General features: G+C 44.0%; 1 protein-coding gene across 1 annotated transcript in view; it reads left to right on the top strand.

Annotated features, from left to right (window-relative positions):
- LOC120796457 (1-phosphatidylinositol 4,5-bisphosphate phosphodiesterase beta-1-like) overlaps positions 1-17,002 on the top strand; it is a 25,585-nt gene extending 8,583 nt beyond the window's left edge. The window contains exons 8-32 of the mRNA XM_040139328.1: positions 228-328; positions 1,195-1,358; positions 2,398-2,544; positions 3,141-3,298; positions 3,938-4,020; positions 4,136-4,220; positions 4,364-4,529; positions 5,898-5,953; positions 6,845-6,941; positions 7,522-7,606; positions 8,040-8,164; positions 8,846-9,000; positions 9,311-9,478; positions 9,591-9,690; positions 10,463-10,567; positions 11,642-11,754; positions 11,837-11,987; positions 12,195-12,248; positions 12,721-12,898; positions 13,189-13,321; positions 14,194-14,270; positions 15,620-15,709; positions 15,828-15,885; positions 16,081-16,167; positions 16,850-17,002. Coding sequence (XP_039995262.1) covers positions 228-328; positions 1,195-1,358; positions 2,398-2,544; positions 3,141-3,298; positions 3,938-4,020; positions 4,136-4,220; positions 4,364-4,529; positions 5,898-5,953; positions 6,845-6,941; positions 7,522-7,606; positions 8,040-8,164; positions 8,846-9,000; positions 9,311-9,478; positions 9,591-9,690; positions 10,463-10,567; positions 11,642-11,754; positions 11,837-11,987; positions 12,195-12,248; positions 12,721-12,898; positions 13,189-13,321; positions 14,194-14,270; positions 15,620-15,709; positions 15,828-15,885; positions 16,081-16,167; positions 16,850-17,002 — 2,889 coding nt within the window. The remainder of the gene's footprint in view (positions 1-227; positions 329-1,194; positions 1,359-2,397; positions 2,545-3,140; positions 3,299-3,937; positions 4,021-4,135; positions 4,221-4,363; positions 4,530-5,897; positions 5,954-6,844; positions 6,942-7,521; positions 7,607-8,039; positions 8,165-8,845; positions 9,001-9,310; positions 9,479-9,590; positions 9,691-10,462; positions 10,568-11,641; positions 11,755-11,836; positions 11,988-12,194; positions 12,249-12,720; positions 12,899-13,188; positions 13,322-14,193; positions 14,271-15,619; positions 15,710-15,827; positions 15,886-16,080; positions 16,168-16,849) is intronic.
- Positions 17,003-18,536: the final 1,534 nt, after the last annotated feature.

Genomic DNA, 18,536 nt, shown 5'->3' with positions numbered 1-18,536 from the left:
GACAGTAAAACGCAGGAATGCAAAGAGTCAGGTTCTGGGCTCACACTGTATCTCACACTGAATGTTCCTGTTTTTAAGGTTTTAAAACTTTTTTTTTTTTTTTTAAAGCCAGTAGGAGGAGGATAAAACGGAGTGAGACGCCGAGTGCTGGAAAGCCACCAGAATTCATTTTGACACCGGCAGTTTGGGTTTGTTTGTTTTATGTCCGTGTCCTGTGCATTTGACAGAGCGACAGTATCAAACTGGAGGACTTCACGCTCGAAGTTTACAGGAGCTTTTTGGACAGTCTGTGTCCTCGCCCTGAGCTCAGCCACATCTTCAAACTGCAGTAGGTATTCAGAAAATCCCTCACCTGATTCACAGCTGCAGGTCGCTGAGCTCTGACAGGCTCAAAGACTCATCGGTGCCGGAGACACTACTCTTGAGTTTTTTAAGGGTGTGGTTATTTGCTCTGGGGCCAATTTGTTGGATACAGGAAGAATGATGAATAATGATTCAATCTGTGCCCCATTTGTGAGCAGAGAATGATTAAAGAGAGAGAGAGTTAGTGTGTTAATCAAAGTCTTAACTCTGTCATGTTCAGGAAGTAAGTAATGATTATTGTCATTTTGGATTTAATTAATCAATTAAGTCAATCAGTTCTCAGGGCTTAAGTTGTCGTCTTCCTCTTAATCGTTTCTGACTGAATAACAGTTAAAAAACACGTCACACCAGAGAAGTTCTTTCACCCAAAACGATTTATCCATTGTCAACTAAATGACCATTTGTTTCAGCTCTGATTTTAAAAGCATAGATTTCCATACTATAGTAATAACAAAATAAATCCATATCTGCCAGAAAAAAAAAGGAAAAGCAAACAGGCGGGTTTTTGTTTCCTCACTTTTTGTTTTATTTGAGGGAGCTCAGGTTTGGATAAAGCTGGCAGGCTAATGCATCAAGCTGAATCATTGATGTGAGGCGCTTTAGGCACATTTGCGCAAGCAGTTCTCACGTCAGGCCTGTCGTAGGCTGTCACCAGCCCCTTCCTAAACTGCCTGATCCAAAGAAAAGCAGCGGGCGTGTTGCAGCACACACGTAGCACATTATACGTCTTGATACCTTAAGGCCCTGAAATGTGGATCATTTGTAAGGATGTGTAAACATCCTCCAGTGCCCTCCCTCTAGCCTCAGCCCCGACCCTGCTCTGTTCCGCAGAGGAGGGGATGACGGGACTTTGTCAGTGGATCAGATGACAGAGTTCGTCAACAACAAACAGCGAGACCCAAGACTGAACGAAATCCTCTACCCGCCTCTTCGTCCGGTGCAGACGCACGCTCTGATGGAGCGGTACCAGCACGACCAGGCGCAGCAGAAGCAAGGTTCACACACACACACACACACACAACACATACTTTGCTATTTTTCCAACATACGCCTGCAGAAGTCGAAATGTCATCAGCTGCATTTTTTTTAGCGACGTGCCCTTTTTGTATGTGCACACGGGTTGATACCGAGATACTCTTCGAACCCACCCACATACCCACCGAGTGTAAACTGCTAAAATAAGCTCTCCATTCGTGTTGAATCCCCACAAGGAGAAAATCTGGCACCCACTTCGAATCCAGCACCACCTCTAGCAGGAATCTGTTGTTATTTTGTACCATCTGCGATACAGTCACTCAGACTGGCGAGCTGAACAAGACCAAGAGTTCTGTCTTTTGGCTTCGGTTTTCCCTCGGTTCTGAAAACCTAACTGGCTCATGTCACGATGATTAATCATCGCGTCGTGGTTTTAGTAAACTATTGTCGTTTGTGGGCAATGTGGAGCAAAAAAAAATTAAATATCACGACATCCAAAAGAGCTTTTTAGGATTTCAGTATGTATTCCCCTTCATCTACAATATATAAAGTCAAACTGAAACTGTTCAGGTAGATATTTTCAGACCCATTTTCATTTTCACTTTGAAAAAAATTTGGTTGCAGAGTCCTTTTTTGTACTGTGAATTCAAGCATCTAATTTGTGTATTAAGTTTCATCGCATTTAAAAAAAATAAACGCCACAATATTATTCAAATTTTAAACACACCCTTACCTCATTATGTTCTCATTAGTGATCGGGAGATTATCCTCCCCAGTAATAAACCATTTGTCTTCCATTCAGTCTTTTTAAAATGACCTTTATTGATATTCAGCAGCAAAGCAGGAAGTAACGTGACCTAATAATCCCTAATCTGGTGGTGGTTTACTTGGCCAATCTCAATTTAGCTTTAGCAACTCACCCTGCACCTTGATATTTTTTTCTTTTAACCTGTTTTTTGTTGGAATGTGTTTCTTCCTTTTGTCTCACTGTTTTATTGTTGTGTGTGTGTGTGTGTGTGTGTGTGTGTGTGTGTGTGTGTGTGTCTGTGTGTCACGTAGGCATCATTTCTCTCCAGGCATTCTCCAGTTACCTGTCCAGTGATGAGAACGGAGTCATTCCACCGGACAAACTGGACCAGTCTGAAGACATGAGCTTCCCCCTGTCTCACTACTTCATCAACTCATCACATAACACATACCTGACAGGTACGCGCGTCGGGGGAACATGCACACAGCTCCCTCTCAGTTTAACTACCGGCAGCGGATCCATTACTTCTTGCTCACTGCATTAACCGACCTATGCGTCGAACGAGATGACAGTTAAAATTCTGCGGACAGAGCAGAACGTCAGGGGAACATAAAGCCATAGAGCCATAGTTCTTCAGAGTGACACACACGCTACAGCATCTCAGAAAACCCCCTCTGCTAAACATCCGACACTGTGTCTGCAGCAACACACAAATCTGATCCAAACTGATCCAGCAGCTGCTGAACCGGAGCCCGAATCCGCCCGATGGAAATGGGACACAAGAAGGACCTGACGCTCAACATTTTTGGGCTCAGTCAAATTTATGCCCTGACCCAAGAACTGAACCTGAATCTAAAAGGAGCTGGCCTAGAAAGTGAGCTTTGGGCTGTGTTCCGGGTGGTCGGTTTTCTTTACCACCTCTCATTACGCAAAAGCTAATTATAGCCACTGTCAGTTCAGGCAGGTTGTTGCTTCGTATTTGTGTCTGTCGCAGCGTCTCGTATTGCGATCACCGCTGATTTTGTTTTATCGCTTTCGTCCTCGTGTCTCTCAGCGGGCCAGCTGGCGGGGAGCTCCTCGGTGGAGATGTACAGGCAGGTCCTCCTGGCAGGATGCCGCTGTGTGGAGTTGGATGTGTGGAAAGGACGCACCGCTGAGGAGGAGCCCGTCATCACACACGGGTTTACCATGACGTCGGAAATCTCTTTCAAGGCGAGCACAGACCCTAGAATCACAAGCCTCTTAAACTGGTAGTAACTTTGTAGTTGTTCTGACCGTGCAATTTGGCACAATGCACTTTTAGAATATTAATTTAGGAATTCCTTGCGTATTGACGGTGTTTGTCAGACTTTCTGTTTCATTCTCGACAAAGAAGAGCTAATGTGATTCCGTCCCACCTGCTCTCAGATTTCTGCGCAGTCTTCCGGACAAAATGTTACTTCTTGCCTATAGAGCCCTACATTATCTTGCTCCTCTGTTTGTGTCTAGCCTGCGTAGAAAATATGAGCCTCTTCCCATAGGTCGTCCGGCTGGGCTGTCCGGTTGTCTCAAGGGCTGAAATCAAAATTTGAGGAATCTGTTTTTCTATGTTTTTATGGTTCCAGCTGCCATAGTTACTCTACCGGGTTGCATTAGATGTGATCAGAGCACGGTGAAAACCTTCCATGTCCACTGGCACATTTGATAAGTTCTGGGTTTTTTGTGTGTTTCTGTTTTACACTGCATTTGATTTAATTGTCTTTTCTGGGGCACATTTTATGTCTCCTGAAGGGAAATGTTTCCACATCAATGACGGTTTGATTTGCTTTACTCACTTACTGGTTTTCTTTCATTTTCTCCCTTATTTTCCAGGAAGTGATCGAAGCCATTGCAGAGTGCGCCTTCAAGACTTCACCTTTCCCCGTCATACTCTCTTTTGAAAACCACGTGGACTCGTGAGAATCTCTCTCATTATTTATGCCTTGACTGCGCCACACGCACGACTGTAACGTAAGATATTTAAGTAACAATTTTTCTGTCTATCCAATTGTGTATTTCTCCATCCGTCAGTTTGAAGCAGCAGGCTAAAATGGCTGAATATTGTCGATCCATTTTCGGAGACGCGCTGTTGATTGACCCTCTGGACAAATACCCTGTAAGAACACACACACACACACATAGGACAAATGTTATATAAACACTGTAGTATCTGTGTTGTTAGCCGACTTCAACTAATGCACCATTTGTACTGTCACGTAAATTGTGTGTGTGTGTGTGTGTGTGTGTTTGTGTTTGTAGCTGGAGTCAGGCGTCCCCCTGCCCAGTCCCCAGGAGCTGATGGGCAAAATTCTCATCAAGAACAAGAAATCACACAAACCCTCCAATAACACAGACACCAAGAGACTGACGGACCAACCTGCCAATCAGAGCAACGAGCCCGTGTCTCCTAGCAACAACACAGGGGGTAAGACGGAAAGACAGAAGGACTTGTTTTGTTTTTTTCAGCCTAGAAATCCATGTGAAATGTGTTCAGCTGTGACACAGCGACGGTCTTCGTATCAACCGTTCCGTCGCCTCTCGGCGTAGGAGAACTCCGTAAGGCTGGAAAATGTTGATGCCGGAGACACCACCAAGTTAAGCGTCGTTTTGACAATGTGCCGCGATGCTGAGGTTCAGCACCGCCCCTGGCATTGGTTCGAAAAGATTCGGGACGCTGATTTTTTTTATTTTTACGTCTTTACTGAACAAATCCAAGGTGAGAGGGACGGGGAGGATTGGTAGAAAGGGGGCAAAATGTGACAGATATCAAAGGTACGGCTGTCATTTATTTTTGGATTTTATTTACCTTGGAAGAATATGAGCTTATAAAAACTTTATCCAGTGAAAACACATTTTCAATTAAAGCTAAAACATCAAAATCACCAAAAGTTGAATTATATGGTTATCACACAAAGTTCTCATTTAAGTCTCGTTAGAAGTGGCTCTGTCATAGGACACCTCACATTATTTAACCGTTATTTCCGTCATGGCTTCGGCCAAAGAGACAGATCCGCTCACACTGGTGTCTCTGATTTTCCTCGGAAGTCCTCCGCACCTCATCAGGGATGTCTCGGTAATGAGCAGGACATCCCAGAAGAGGTCGGCAGCTCAGAACAGCAATTAAACAGCGGTGCAGGGGGAAATTAGGGATCCTCATTGACCCACCTGATGTGCAGATCCTGAAAGCAGGTCTGGGACCGAGAGCCTGGCCGTGCACATAGAGCAGACTAGTAGCCGTGCCGGAGGGTCACTCACACGCTGACCGTGACCCCGCAGCCGGTGGGTGCTTGAGTGGGCTGAACAATGAACCTGCAGAGAAATGAAAGCGGTGGGTCGTGTGCAAAACCACAGGCACCTGTTTGGTACATAACTCTGATCTTTTTCTGTGCTTTTCTTACAGTCGCTGCTCAGATCTGAGTTTGTCGCGTGTTCCTCAGATGTTGTGCGTGAATGTCCACTCTCAGGTTTGTTTGAGGGCAGATTTTTACGTGCGGCTGAACCAGGAATTTGTCGTTCCCGCTGACTGAGAGTAAGTCTCGTACATTTCTGCAGAGGACATTTCTTGAAAAATCTGGACGACAATCTCGATCCCATCTGATCGGCTCATTTTACTGTAGCATGCATATGTTTTGTTTGCAGCGAGACTGCAGACCCGGCACCCGGCAACGCGTCTGCCTCGTAGTTAGACTTCGGTTATCTCGTATACACAGCGTCAGCCTGCGCCAAGTTTTATTCTGGACTTTAATATTGGAGGCGATGAGGATGAAGACTTGTTTAACTTTCATTTTAACAGAGATGGAGGCTGAGAGTGAGGAAGAGGATGACGACGAAGATGATGAGGGTAAAAAGGTCAGTGGTGACGTCATACAGGGCTGCTCTACATGTCATTAGTGGTGGTTCTTGTTCACACCTGCTGCTTTTTCTGCTGTCATGCTTGCTTTACTATTAATATTTTTAATTTCTGCAGTTTGTCGCTGTTTAGATTTCGTGCTGTCGTTGTTGTTCACTCTCAGTGTGTAACTGTTCTTGACTCTTTTGTTTTCTTGTCCTTGGCATTCACGGTAGACCGCAGCTCCAGGAATACAAGCTGTGGCTGAGTTTTTTTAAATTTCGGTTTCTGTTTTGTTTATCTTCGCGAGCCGATAAGCGGACTGGCTGCTCTGTCACATCAGAAGGCAGAAAGTAATTACACAGATATCAAATGAGAGCAGGCGGGTGTGTTGGCTGTTGAAAAAAAAAAAACTAAAAAAAAAAAAAATCACAATTCATTATAGAGGAGAGAAGGATTGGACAAAAACAAATGCACACTGAACACGTATAGCGATAATCCGAAAAGAAAAATAGGCCTGATGTGAAATTAGGTTAGAGTGTGTTTGGAATGGTGTGTGTGTATTTGTGTTTACAAGGGGTGGTGGATGTTGTTGGAGCTGGGTTGCTGTTTACTCCTGTTGTTACGTCGGTGTTGCTGTTTACTGTTTGTCAGACGGTGTTGCTGCTGTTTTTCTGTCATTAAGTGCTAAAGAAAAAAACCTCAAACTCTGAATTCAGGCCCAAAACAATGAAGAATGTGCACTGGTTGAAAGTGCCGTGTTCAACCGACAGCTGCGGCCTCCTCCGAACATTTGCCCAGTGCGTGTTACTGGAACTGATGCATCCACGAGACCATTAAACCCAGCGGTCTGATATGAACGGGGGGGGATCCCGACGCTCAAACCTTATTCCTGCTGTCGTGTATTTCAGGGCTCAGCAGAGCGGGAGGCAGTGGCTACGGAGGAAATGTCAACGCTGGTGAACTATGTCCAACCGACCAAGTTCAACTCCTTCGAGGCATCCAAGAGTAAGAGACGCAGATCGGAACCCAGCCCTTTGACGTACTGCTGCACACTCTCGTTGTCTGAATGCTTTGTCGCCGTATGTATTTTCGTTTTCTCTGCAAACCGATTCGGGCTGTTGCGCTGCCACGGAGCTGGAAAATCCTTCAATTTCATCTCACGCCTCAGCTCTCTGTGTACAAGCCTCAACATTTCATCTTGAGGATAACCTCTGATAAAAATTTGCAGTGACAGAGCCGCAGTTTCTCCGTCACTGATCTCATCTTTTTTTCTTTTTTTTTATTCCTTTGAAATGACGAGATTACGAGTAAATTATCTCAAGTGTCATTTTGACCTTTATCCCGTTTCAACACGAGGAATGCTAAGTTTGGTCCCTCGCCAAACAAGATGAGAAAATTATCTGAAAGGGAGAAAATTTATTGAACTCGGCGCATGAAACGCGTTGTGACCAAAGTAATTGCTCAGAAATGTGTGTTGTTGTTTGTGTGTGTGTGTGTGTGTGTGTGTGTGTGTGTGTGTGTGTGTGTGTGTGTGTGTGCGTGCGTGTGTGTGTGTGTGTGCGTGCGTGCGTGCATGCATGCGTAGAGGCAGCCCGCTGTTACCACATGTCGTCTTTTGTGGAGACCAAAGCGTTGGAGCACCTCACAAAGTCACCGGTGGAGTTTGTGGAGTATCCTTGGCAACAGTTACCACAGCTACTCCATACCATGGCAACTGCTTCCATACTTTGTGTTCTTCTTTCTCTGTTGATTTTTCTATATATTAACCCCAAAAAATCTCAGTCAGCAAGCAACTTTCCATATTAGTTTTAATGCAAATAAATGCATCTGTAGCAGTGTAATGACTCGATTTACTTGAATGTATATGATGATTTAATAACAAGCATTTGTAGTCATTTCTATGTGTTACCTGAAATAATGTACGTGTATGTACACTGTTATGATCGATGCCTTTCTTTTGGTTTTGTACATGTGCGACTGGAAGGTGCGTCGCTGTATTTTTTGCCTTCGAAATGCAGCAGTGGGATGGGAAAATGTTTGGCGTGGCGTGGGAGGTGAAAGCAAACCAACTCCGCAAATCGTCCTTAACCTCACGTTAACCAGATACAACAAGTCCCAGCTGAGCCGTATCTACCCGAAAGGAACCAGAGTCGACTCCTCAAACTTCATGCCTCAGCTCTTCTGGAACGCCGGATGTCAGCTGGTGGCGCTCAACTACCAAACCATCGGTAAAATACCGCAGAACTCTCGCCTGCTAAAATGTGCATTTAGGAGCCTTTGCTACAAAAGAACTTCACTTTTTCCTGCGTCATTTAATTATACTAACACTCTGGGTCGAGATCAGTGGCTGTGAATATTAAACCTTTTTTTCCGTCAGTCTGTTATGTCAAAAACTTTTAAATTGTAAAGTATCTGAACCATTGACTGTCACTAATCTGAACACTGTGCCATAGTTGCTGACCCAAAGTGGATCCAAAATCAAGCTCCTCACTGTATTAAACTAGTTTAATAATTTAATGTTCAGTAAATCTTTCATTCAGCTCAGCCTCAAGCCACCAATAAAAATAATTTGGAGCCCCTGTGATTGAAAGTTTGTTTTACTGCATTTCTCTTCAGACTCACAGTTGATATGTTTTATGTACACTCTTGTGCTTTTTAACTTCTGTCAAAAAAAGTCAGTGCAGTTTCTTACAGACTGTAGTGATGAATCATCCAGGAGAGTTTTCATTTCACATGGTCCAGGGTAAAAATGAGTAGAATTTTGCTTCAGGGTCCATGGACGCCCAGAATAACCCCTTCCACTTCTCTGCTCGCTAGCAACGGCAACAGCTGGAGCGCAGCAACTTTAACCGAACCTGCAGCTCTAAGCCCTTATATTTCCGCAGCGTGACACTGGCTTTCTGTTCCAGATTTGTCCACGCAGCTGAATCTCTTCATGTTTGAGTACAACGGCCGGAGCGGCTACAGGCTTAAGCCTGAGTTCATGCGACGGCCAGACAAGCACTTTGACCCCTTCACAGAAAACACAGTGGACGGCATCGTCGCTAACACGCTCTCTGTGAAGGTACGCCTGCGGTACTTTCCCTTGGTTGAAGCCCTACGTGTCGAATCCTTTTGTGATCGTAGCATTTTACAGTTGAGGGCTGTGTAAAAAACAAGACACTCCCGGTGTACTCTGGTGTAGCAGCATGCAGTGTCTTCTACGACGTGATCATTAGAGGTCAGAAATATTAAAAGACTGCGCACTTTGACTATATACTGAACATCTGCACATTTCTGTAACCCTCAAGGGGACAGACATTACTTTATATATATATAATGTGAACTGTCCCCACTGTGGTACACGTCTCTGTCCCCGTCCCTGCATGTCCCAGGTGATTTCAGGCCAGTTCCTGACTGAGCGGCGGGTGGGCGTGTATGTGGAGGTGGAGATGTTTGGACTTCCTGCCGACACCAGGAGGAAGGCGCTGAAGACCAAAACCTCTCAGAACAATAACGCCATCAACCCAGTGTGGGACGAGGAGCCGATCGTCTTCAAAAAGGTGGGGGGCAGCGTGTAACGGGGAAACAAGAGGGAGCAGCCGAGTAGAGTCAGGTGTCAGACTAACACTGTCTAATCCGTCTGTTGACGATGTGACTTCCACTCTCTAACAGGTGATTCTTCCTACTCTGGCCTCTCTGAGAATTGCTGCTTTTGAGGAAGGAGGAAAGTTCATCGGTCATCGGATTATTCCAGTGTCTGCCATTAGACCAGGTACTTGATCCGCCAGACTTATTTTATCCCCCCGTCCCTGGCTTTCTCTCTGTCTATTAGATCTATTAGATCTAGGTTTTTGTTTTTATATCTTTGCTGCTGTGCTGCTCCCAGAGAGCCAGTCAGTGGGGTGCCTTCATCTACTTACGTCAGAAAAGTTTGACTTTCTACAAGTCGCACTCTTTTTTTCTTCTGTTTCTTCAAAAAATGGCTTTTGCTCGTGTAAAATGAAGCACTACGCCAGAAAACGTTTTCAGGATGAATTACTACTGCATTATGTCAAAAAAAGTAGAAGAGAGTAGCAAAATGGACATTTCTTTACTTACATTGCTTGAATCCCAAACTTGAAAGATAAATACTGCATATGTCTCTTTCTTTTCTTGTTGCCTTTAACGTCTGTGTGGACTATAAATCTGCCGATGTGTATGTCACATTATTCAGAAACTGGCAGTCTTTTCTATTTACTTTACTGCCTGGGAGACTCATCCTGTCCTCCCACGGTTCTCGAAATACGCCATTTAAAACAGCTTACAGAGACATTCTGCTGCTTTGAGAAATGTCATTCACCACTTTAAATGAATCAGCTGGTCATTTCTTCCTTGTCATGTTGTCCCAACGTTATGTGCACGACAGATGTTTGGTGCGAACTCAACTGCATCTCTCTCTCCGTCTGTCTCTGTAGCCGTGTTGCCAGATTCCTACATTGTTTGTCCCCCTGAATGATCCAGACAAAGCTGACGTCGGCCTGTGTGTTGGTAAATGTTTCCCGCAGGTTATCGCTACATCGGCCTGAGGAATGAGAAAAATCAGTCCCTGATTCTACCGGCTGTCTTCGTCTACATCGAGGTCAAAGACTACGTCCCGGACACCTTTGCAGGTACAAACGTCTGCTAAGGGAAACTTTTCCCTTGACCAAATGGCTGGTGGAGCAGCCGCAGACTAGGCTGTAGGCTTCCTGAGCACATTGCTGATCTGAATAGAACATCCGCCTTTTTATTTTAACGACCCCGTGGCCTTTTCTCTAGCCGAGTGGTTTGAACACAACACAAGTTATATGGAGTGTAATGAACACTGCAGCATCTAGGGAGACTTTAGACTTTATAATTTCAGTCTTGCTCAAGTTAGAGACTGTTTGCAGCCATTAACAAAATGTGCTGAAGCAGTGTCTTAAACTGCTGGGGTTTTATTTACTTTATTAATATACTGTGCACGTCTGCAGGTCTTGAAAAGTCTTTAAAAAATCACTGAATTTAATTTCATCAAAGGCAGGACTCAAAGGTTATTTTATGATTTGTCTCACAAAAGCCCTGAAACCTGCCTGCTGGAGGCAGTAATGTTAGTTTTCAAATGTTGGTTCGTGTGATGGCGGGCTGTTGGGAGACGGTCTATACTGTACCTATTAGTACCTGGGATTGGTTTGTCAGGGAACCGCGCCGCAGGAAGCGTGAGGGTTTAGTCAGCACCATCGGACCTGTAGCAAACGCTGAGTGGTGATTTTAGCAAAAGCTTACATGAACCTAAATGCATGAATCATTTGAAATGTATTTATCCATTTTAATGCTGCTTACGCTGCCGGTCCAGGTCCCATTAATGTAATTAAATATATTATTAGAAAGCTTTGCTATATGCTGCTGGGAAGTACTGACACACATGTTATATAATAATAAATCATTCTAGGCCATATTGGCCCTACTGGTTTTCCTTTGGCCGGTATGATCGTGTATTAGGTATTAAATTCGATTTTGTTGTGGTTACTGAAAAGGAATTTTTGTCTCTCTGTGTTTGAGAACACAAGTTGAGCTTTTGAGCCACATCTACAGCTTCTATATATTCAGTACAACTGCTACAACCTCTACAAATGCACTGCGCATGTACGTGTCTACCTCGCTCGTCCATGGTATTTGATATGTCTCCCCCTGTGTTCGTGTGGTTCTTCGTGTTTCTTCTCCAGACGTGATAGAGGCTCTGTCCAACCCCATTCGCTATGTCAACCTCCTGGAACAGAGGTCTAAACAGCTGGCGGCTCTGACCCTGGAGGACGTGGAGGAGGACACACAGACCGAGGTCAGTCCCGTTTCTACCCTTTCTAGTCTCCGCCTCGGAGGCAGAACGCGTGGCTCTAATCCACGTTGGTGTCGTCACTCAGGATGAAGCCGACAGCTGTGCAGAGCGAAAGAACGATCTGAAATCAGCTCCGCTGGAAAATGGACTCAGCCCGGCCTCTGGTCCCGCAGGACACACCCCCGTCACCACGACGCCCAAAGCTTCCGCCGCCAATCACCAGGCAGCTACGACAGGTAGCATCCACCTGGAAAACAAGGGCACACACACATGTATTCAAAGATGTTTTACCACAGTGAGACTGCTCAAAGTAAATCTTAGATTATTTAAAGGTTTCATGTTTTATTATTGATGCAGTCATAATAGTGATACTACCGATAATTGAAAAGTTTTGACTGATGTTAATAAATGCTGATGTTGATTCTCTCCTCTCTGTATTTCAGATGCAGCCAAACCAGCAGCAAAGACCGAAGACCTGGTTTTAAGTGTTTTGATAGGTCAGTACTTAAAACCACAATGCTTTTTAATAATATCCTGATATGATGTATGTCAATCAGTCAGTTAGTCCTGTATAAATAATATTTAACGCTATCTTGCTTTAAATATGTTCCAGTTATAGAAATGTGACTTACATTTTCCTTTCTACTTCTGTGTCTGGATGTTTTAACAGGGAACATCATTAGTCAACTAAACCCGGGAGTAGCTAATTTCAATTATGGGGGAACTCGATCATGATTCTTTTAAGTTTAAATGACTTCGGTATGGGGAAAAACTACTTTTTAAAGCCTTTCAAGGACTGAAATTAAAGTAAAGTTAAAAAAGAAATCACTGTATTACTATATGTAGATGTGAAAAAATGTTCCTCTACAGAAGTGACGGAAAACACCACAGAAAGACGTCAGGGTTTTAATTAATTTTGATCAAGGTCCATTGATACCCTGCGTGCTGCATGATCACTTTTTGTGACAGATGTCCCGGCGTGCACCATAGAGAGTCTGCAGCAGTCCAAGGTTTACCAGAAGGAGCAGAGACGTCAGTTTAAAGAGCTGAAGGAGTTAGTGAGAAGACACCAAAAGAAAACCTCAGAGCTGCTGCGAGAGTTCAACAACAAGTACAAGAAAACGGCCAGACAGTGCAGCAAGAGCCGGTACACACACACATAACGTGCTATCGTCTTAACTACTGCCTTCAGCCTCGCTTCATCGTTTTACTTTGAAAATTGAGTTCACAGGAAGCATATCCTGTCATTGTGACTTATTCTAGTATAAAATTCAGGAGAAAATCTATAATTGTCCCTGTTTTTATGTGTCACGCGTGCCTGGGTATTTAACTGTGTGTGTGTGTGTGTGTGTGTGTGTGTGTGTGTGTGTGTGTGTGTGTGTGTGTGTGTGTGTGTGTGTGTGTGTGTGTGTGTGCGTGCGTGTGCGTGTTCGTCAGGGGTTCGTGCCCGGACAGTGAGAAAGATGACCGCCTCCAGCAGCTGAGAGACGAGCAGCAGTCGCAGCTTCTGGCCCTGAGGCAGGAGCAGTACTTCAGTCAGAAATATCTACAGAGAGAGCATATAAAAACGGTGAGGTCTTACATAACCGTCGTCACCAACGCTGTCGCTGACCTCAACCATAGTCGCCGTACTCTAAAATTCTGGTTATCTGTTTTTGATTGAACTCATTTAAAGCTCCCTCTCTGTTGCAACATAACAATATCATTATATTTACATTAACCTGTTACCAGACACCCCCATTTTTGTGCACAAGCCCAAAAATAATGTACCCAAAAATAAAAAGGTTACCGTTCTTCGACTCTTTTGATTATAATCATGACCCTCGTCTCCATTGAAAGTTAACTCTGTTAGTTTTTACAGTCAAAAAGTCAGAATGAGTGTAAGAGATACCGAACCAAACGACAGAGGCACAAACATGGAAGGAGTGTCAGTTTTTTTGTTTTTTTGCCTCACCTGTTTTTTGGCATGAAAACAGGGGATATAAGGCCTGTATTGCCAGGACCTTTGTGTGTGGAAAACACCTTGGAGCCACAAGTCTGAGCAACTCTACGTCAACATCCCCCGCAGTGACACGGGGATCTTAGAAAGGCTTGGCACAGTTAGGATCCGGTAGAGATTTCAAGCATTGTTTAATTTGGCAGGGTTGTTTGAAGATTGAGTCCGATACAGACCGAAATACACCTGAAGTGGCGCCACCAAGGCCAAAGTGGCCGGGAGGGTGCGTTTTGAAAGGTCAACCACAACAAGAATTCAATAAAAATCTGAAATTCTCTGCTCTGAAATAAGGTTTGTTTAACATTTAGGCTTGAAGGTCGAGTTGGGCAAGGTTCTGTGGTAATTCTTTTTAAATTCCCCAGGCTCGGTGGTTGAGTTGGCCCAGTGTCTTGTGAACGTGACTGTAAACTGTGACTGCTCTGAACCAGAGTTTCTGTTCCCTCCAGCTGACGGAGCGACTCAGCAGTCTGTCTGAGGACCGTCACAACGCCCAGATGAAGAAACTCAAAGACATCTGTGACAAGTAAGACGAACATCTGTGACTTGAGTGCCCAGATTTTTTTCTACCCCGCTTTGGTTCATCTCTGTGAGGAGTCGCAGAAAGCGTTGTGCTGCGTAGAGCTACGTTGGTAGCCGCCGTAGCTCGAGAGCATTTCCTCTGAGCTGTTTCAGGCGGCAGCAGGTTGGATCTTGGCAGAGCATCTTACCATCAGACGTGGAAAGTACGTTGACTCAAGCGCTGTACTAAAGTACAGCTTTGAGGTATTTGTACTTTACTTGAGTATTTCCAATTTAAGCTACCTTATACTTCTACTCCGCTACAATTCAGAGGGACGTACCGTAGAATACTGTGCTTTTTACTTTGAAAGCTATGGTTACTAGTTACGTTCCGGATCAAGATTTTACATAAAGAAAAATACCATAAATGTATAAGATACAACACATCTTTTAAAGATTACACCAGCGGTTTCCAACCTCTTAAAAACAGTGTGTAGTTGGGGGTCCTCGTCACATTTCAGTGTCAGCGGTTCAGTTCCACCGAACAGTGATTTCCACTGATCAGTTTTTTTCTTCTTTCCTCTCCCATTAAAAAAAATATATATATCATCTCCCGACCTCTCAGATTTATCCTGTGACTGGGAACCGCTAGACTAAACTAGTACTAATACTTTTGTACTTTTACTTTCCATGAGGGACTATCCCTTGTAATGGAGTATTTTTACATTGCCGTATTGGTACTTTTGCTAAAGTGAAGGATCTGAGTACCGCTTCCACCACTGTTCCCCATGCTTATAGCATGTCCAAGTAAAAATTCAGATACGCTTAAGATGTGCAGAGCAGTTAAAAAAAAAAAATCACAGGCATCTTTCAGATACACAGTCAAAAAGCTACTTTTTAGTGGCTTAATATTGGACGAAGAGTCGACAGAAAATGTCGTCTTTCCTCAGCGAATCTCGGGGAGATAAGTGTGACAAATGCTGCGGTTGGATGATTTGTCAGTTCCACCACAAATTGTTGCAGAGGTTCCTTTTGTGGAGATTGATGAGTGTTTCATCTGAGATCGCCGGCTGTGACAGCAGCTATCTTCAAGCTATCCTTAGCAATGTCATTAAAAACACTTCTTACCTGTAGTTTCCTGACCTGAGGATGGTTCATTCTAAAGTGTCCCTTTTGAACATGTGTTCAGTGTGATACTTTATATGCAGTTTATAATATTTTTGGGGATCTCTCGCACTTTTGGGGATATTTCTATTTCGGCGTGAGCCGAGACTTTTACCTGGTGCAGGTCCAACAACTCTGACTTTGTACCAAAGCTTAATACCCGGTTGTTCTCCCCCACCGTTAGCGCTAATGTTTTTCCTGCCGCTGTAGGGAGAAAAAAGAGCTGAAGAGACAGATGGATCGAAGGAGAACAGAGAAGATCAACCAAGCGAAGACCAAAGAGAAACATCTGGCGGAGGAGTACGATCCACAAACACACAGACACACCGATATGTAGATACCTGCTGCATCTGGCTGGTTTGTTTCAGTTTTAGCCCAAAGTCAGCCGAGCTCACCCCATCTGTCTGTGTGTTCCCAGGGAGAAGATTGAGATCAATAAGTCCTACGTCAATGAAGTCGTCCAGAACATAAAACGGGTGAGCGCAGGATGAAGCCTCTGGGTTAAAGGAATTTTTTTCAATGGCTTTTCTATTGACCGAGTCATGCGGAGACGATGATGAAATTTTTATGGCCGCAGCGCTGTCTCTATGTCTAGCTGCAGCTGCGTCTCTCTGCAGTCATAAAATGCTCCATAAGACTCTCTGACGGTCTGTCTGATTTTCCGTCTGCAGCTCGAGGAGACTCAGGCGAAGCGCCACGACCAGCTGGTGGAACTACACAATGAGCTCCTGCAGGAGATACAAGACCAGAAACCAAAGGTGAAATACAAATGGGGATTCTGTCACCAGCTTCCCATCATTGCCTGTTTCTGTCCATTCTGAAGTGCATTTATTTTCTTGTGCTGCCTTGGTGAAATTCACCACCTCCCACTTTGAATATTTCACACTTGAATGTGCTACACAGCAGGAAATTTCTCTTACACGGGGCTCCAAGTTGCGGCGGCGGCGGCGGCTGCTGCTGCTGCTGCTGCTGCGGCGGCGTCTGCGGCGGCTGCTGCTGCTGCTGCTGCTGGTGCTGCTGCTGGTGCTGCGGCGGCGTCTGTGTCTGTGTCTCCATACCCACACGGTTTGGGATCTGTGCTGACGTCGACGCAGGGCGTTTGGATGATGTAGTGTGCCCTCTGGCAGCCGTATCGGAGCCGTTCAAATCTTGGCAGTAATGGCTGACAACAGCTGGTTGCATTGCCAAATGTGAGGCCCATCTGTCTCAGAGAGGAGGAATAAACAAGGCAGATTTGCTGTGTTTTTTTTTAACTGAGAAAAACACGAGTTGATACATTTCACTGACTCCGTGTTTACGTAATCTCGTACGTTTTGTTCGCGGCGGTAGCTAATCACGCTGTCAGCCGGCGAAACCATTGGCAGGCAGAATTCACACGCCGCTTTTTTTTCTTCATGAATGTAATTAGCGCTGACTCACTGTTCTCCGGTCCTTCCGCAGCTGCAGGGGGTTGTGGAGGCAGAGTTTCAGGAGAAGTTCCAGTGTTTGCCCGAAGAGATTCGAGACTTCCTGCAGGACAGGAAGACGGAGGTCAGAGGTCACAGCAAGTCCCGGCCATCGACCCCTCACGAAACTCTGTCAGAGGAGGACTGAGGAGATAAATGTGTAGAGGAGCGGGGGGGGGGGGTCGTGAAGAAGAGGAATCGCTGGATCAGCGACAGCAGAGCGGAACAAATCGAGAAAGTACCAAGCATCACAATACAAAGAGCAAGAAAGGAGAACCGTAGTAAAGAGGCTAGTGAGGGAGCAAACAAAAGAAGAGACATCCAGATTATAAAGACTGTTACTTTTCTTTTTAATGGAGGAATGCTTTAAAAGTTTTTTTAATTCCATTCTAGCATGCACTTTGCTGTACTTCAGCGTTTAATCAGACCCATTTAGCCTTGCATTTAGTCTTATTTTCTGTTATTTTAACAAACAACTGAAACCCAACGGTTTGTACTGCATGACAACCCTATCTATCATCTATCTATCTATCTATCTATCTATCTATCTATCTATCTATCATCTATCATCTATCTATCTATCTATCTATCATTTATCTATCTATCATCTATCTATCTATCTATCTATCATTTATCTATCTATCATCTATCTATCTATCTATCTATCTATCTATCTATCTATCTATCTATCATTTATCATTTATCTATCTATCATCTATCTATCATCTATCTATCCTATCTATCTATCTATCTATCTATCTATCTATCTATCTATCTATCATCTATCTATCTATCTATCCATCTATCTATCATTTATCTATCATCTATCTATCATCTATCTATCATCTATCTATCTATCATTTATCATTTATCTATCTATCATTTATCTATCTATCATCTATCTATCTACTTATCATCTATCTATCTATCATCTATCTATCTATCTATCTATCTATCATCTATCTATCTATCTATCATTTATCTATCTATCATTTATCTATCTATCATCTATCTATCTACTTATCATCTATCTATCTATCTATCATTTATCTATCTATCATCTATCTATCTACTTATCATCTATCTATCTATCTATCTATCATTTATCTATCTATCATCTATCTATCTACTTATCATCTATCTATCTATCTATCATTTATCTATCTATCATCTATCTATCTACTTATCATCTATCTATCTATCTATCATTTATCTATCTATCATCTATCTATCTACTTATCATCTATCTATCTATTGGACATTTTGTGCTGTTTATTGCTGCTTGTACTTCTGAAGATCAGTGAACACACATCAGACTCAAGGCCTGTCTCCATTTCATATGCACATGGAGAGACGTGAACCAACCCCCGTGAGTCCGAAACCACGTACATTTTGAGCCTTTCATCTTCTTATTGGCCACAACAACGTGGTCTAAAGTGGTCAGAGTCAAAAACTGCAATGCTGATACGCTTGGAAGAATAACAGTATCACGGTTGTATGGTTTTGTTTTTTTTTAAACATCCACTGCCTTTATCGTCACGAGCAATGCTCTCTTTGTCACACCGGGCACAGCGGCACACGCTCCCCCTTGGAGGCTGCCCAGCACACCCACGGTCCGATCTGCCGTCCCCTGGGCAGCACGGCGGGGGCGGCTGGAGGTTAATGGCTCGGCTCAAGGGCAC

Source organism: Xiphias gladius, chromosome 11 (genome assembly GCF_016859285.1).
Source record: "Xiphias gladius isolate SHS-SW01 ecotype Sanya breed wild chromosome 11, ASM1685928v1, whole genome shotgun sequence".
Lineage (NCBI taxonomy): Eukaryota > Metazoa > Chordata > Actinopteri > Istiophoriformes > Xiphiidae > Xiphias > Xiphias gladius.
This window is presented reverse-complemented; position numbering and strand designations above follow the sequence as displayed.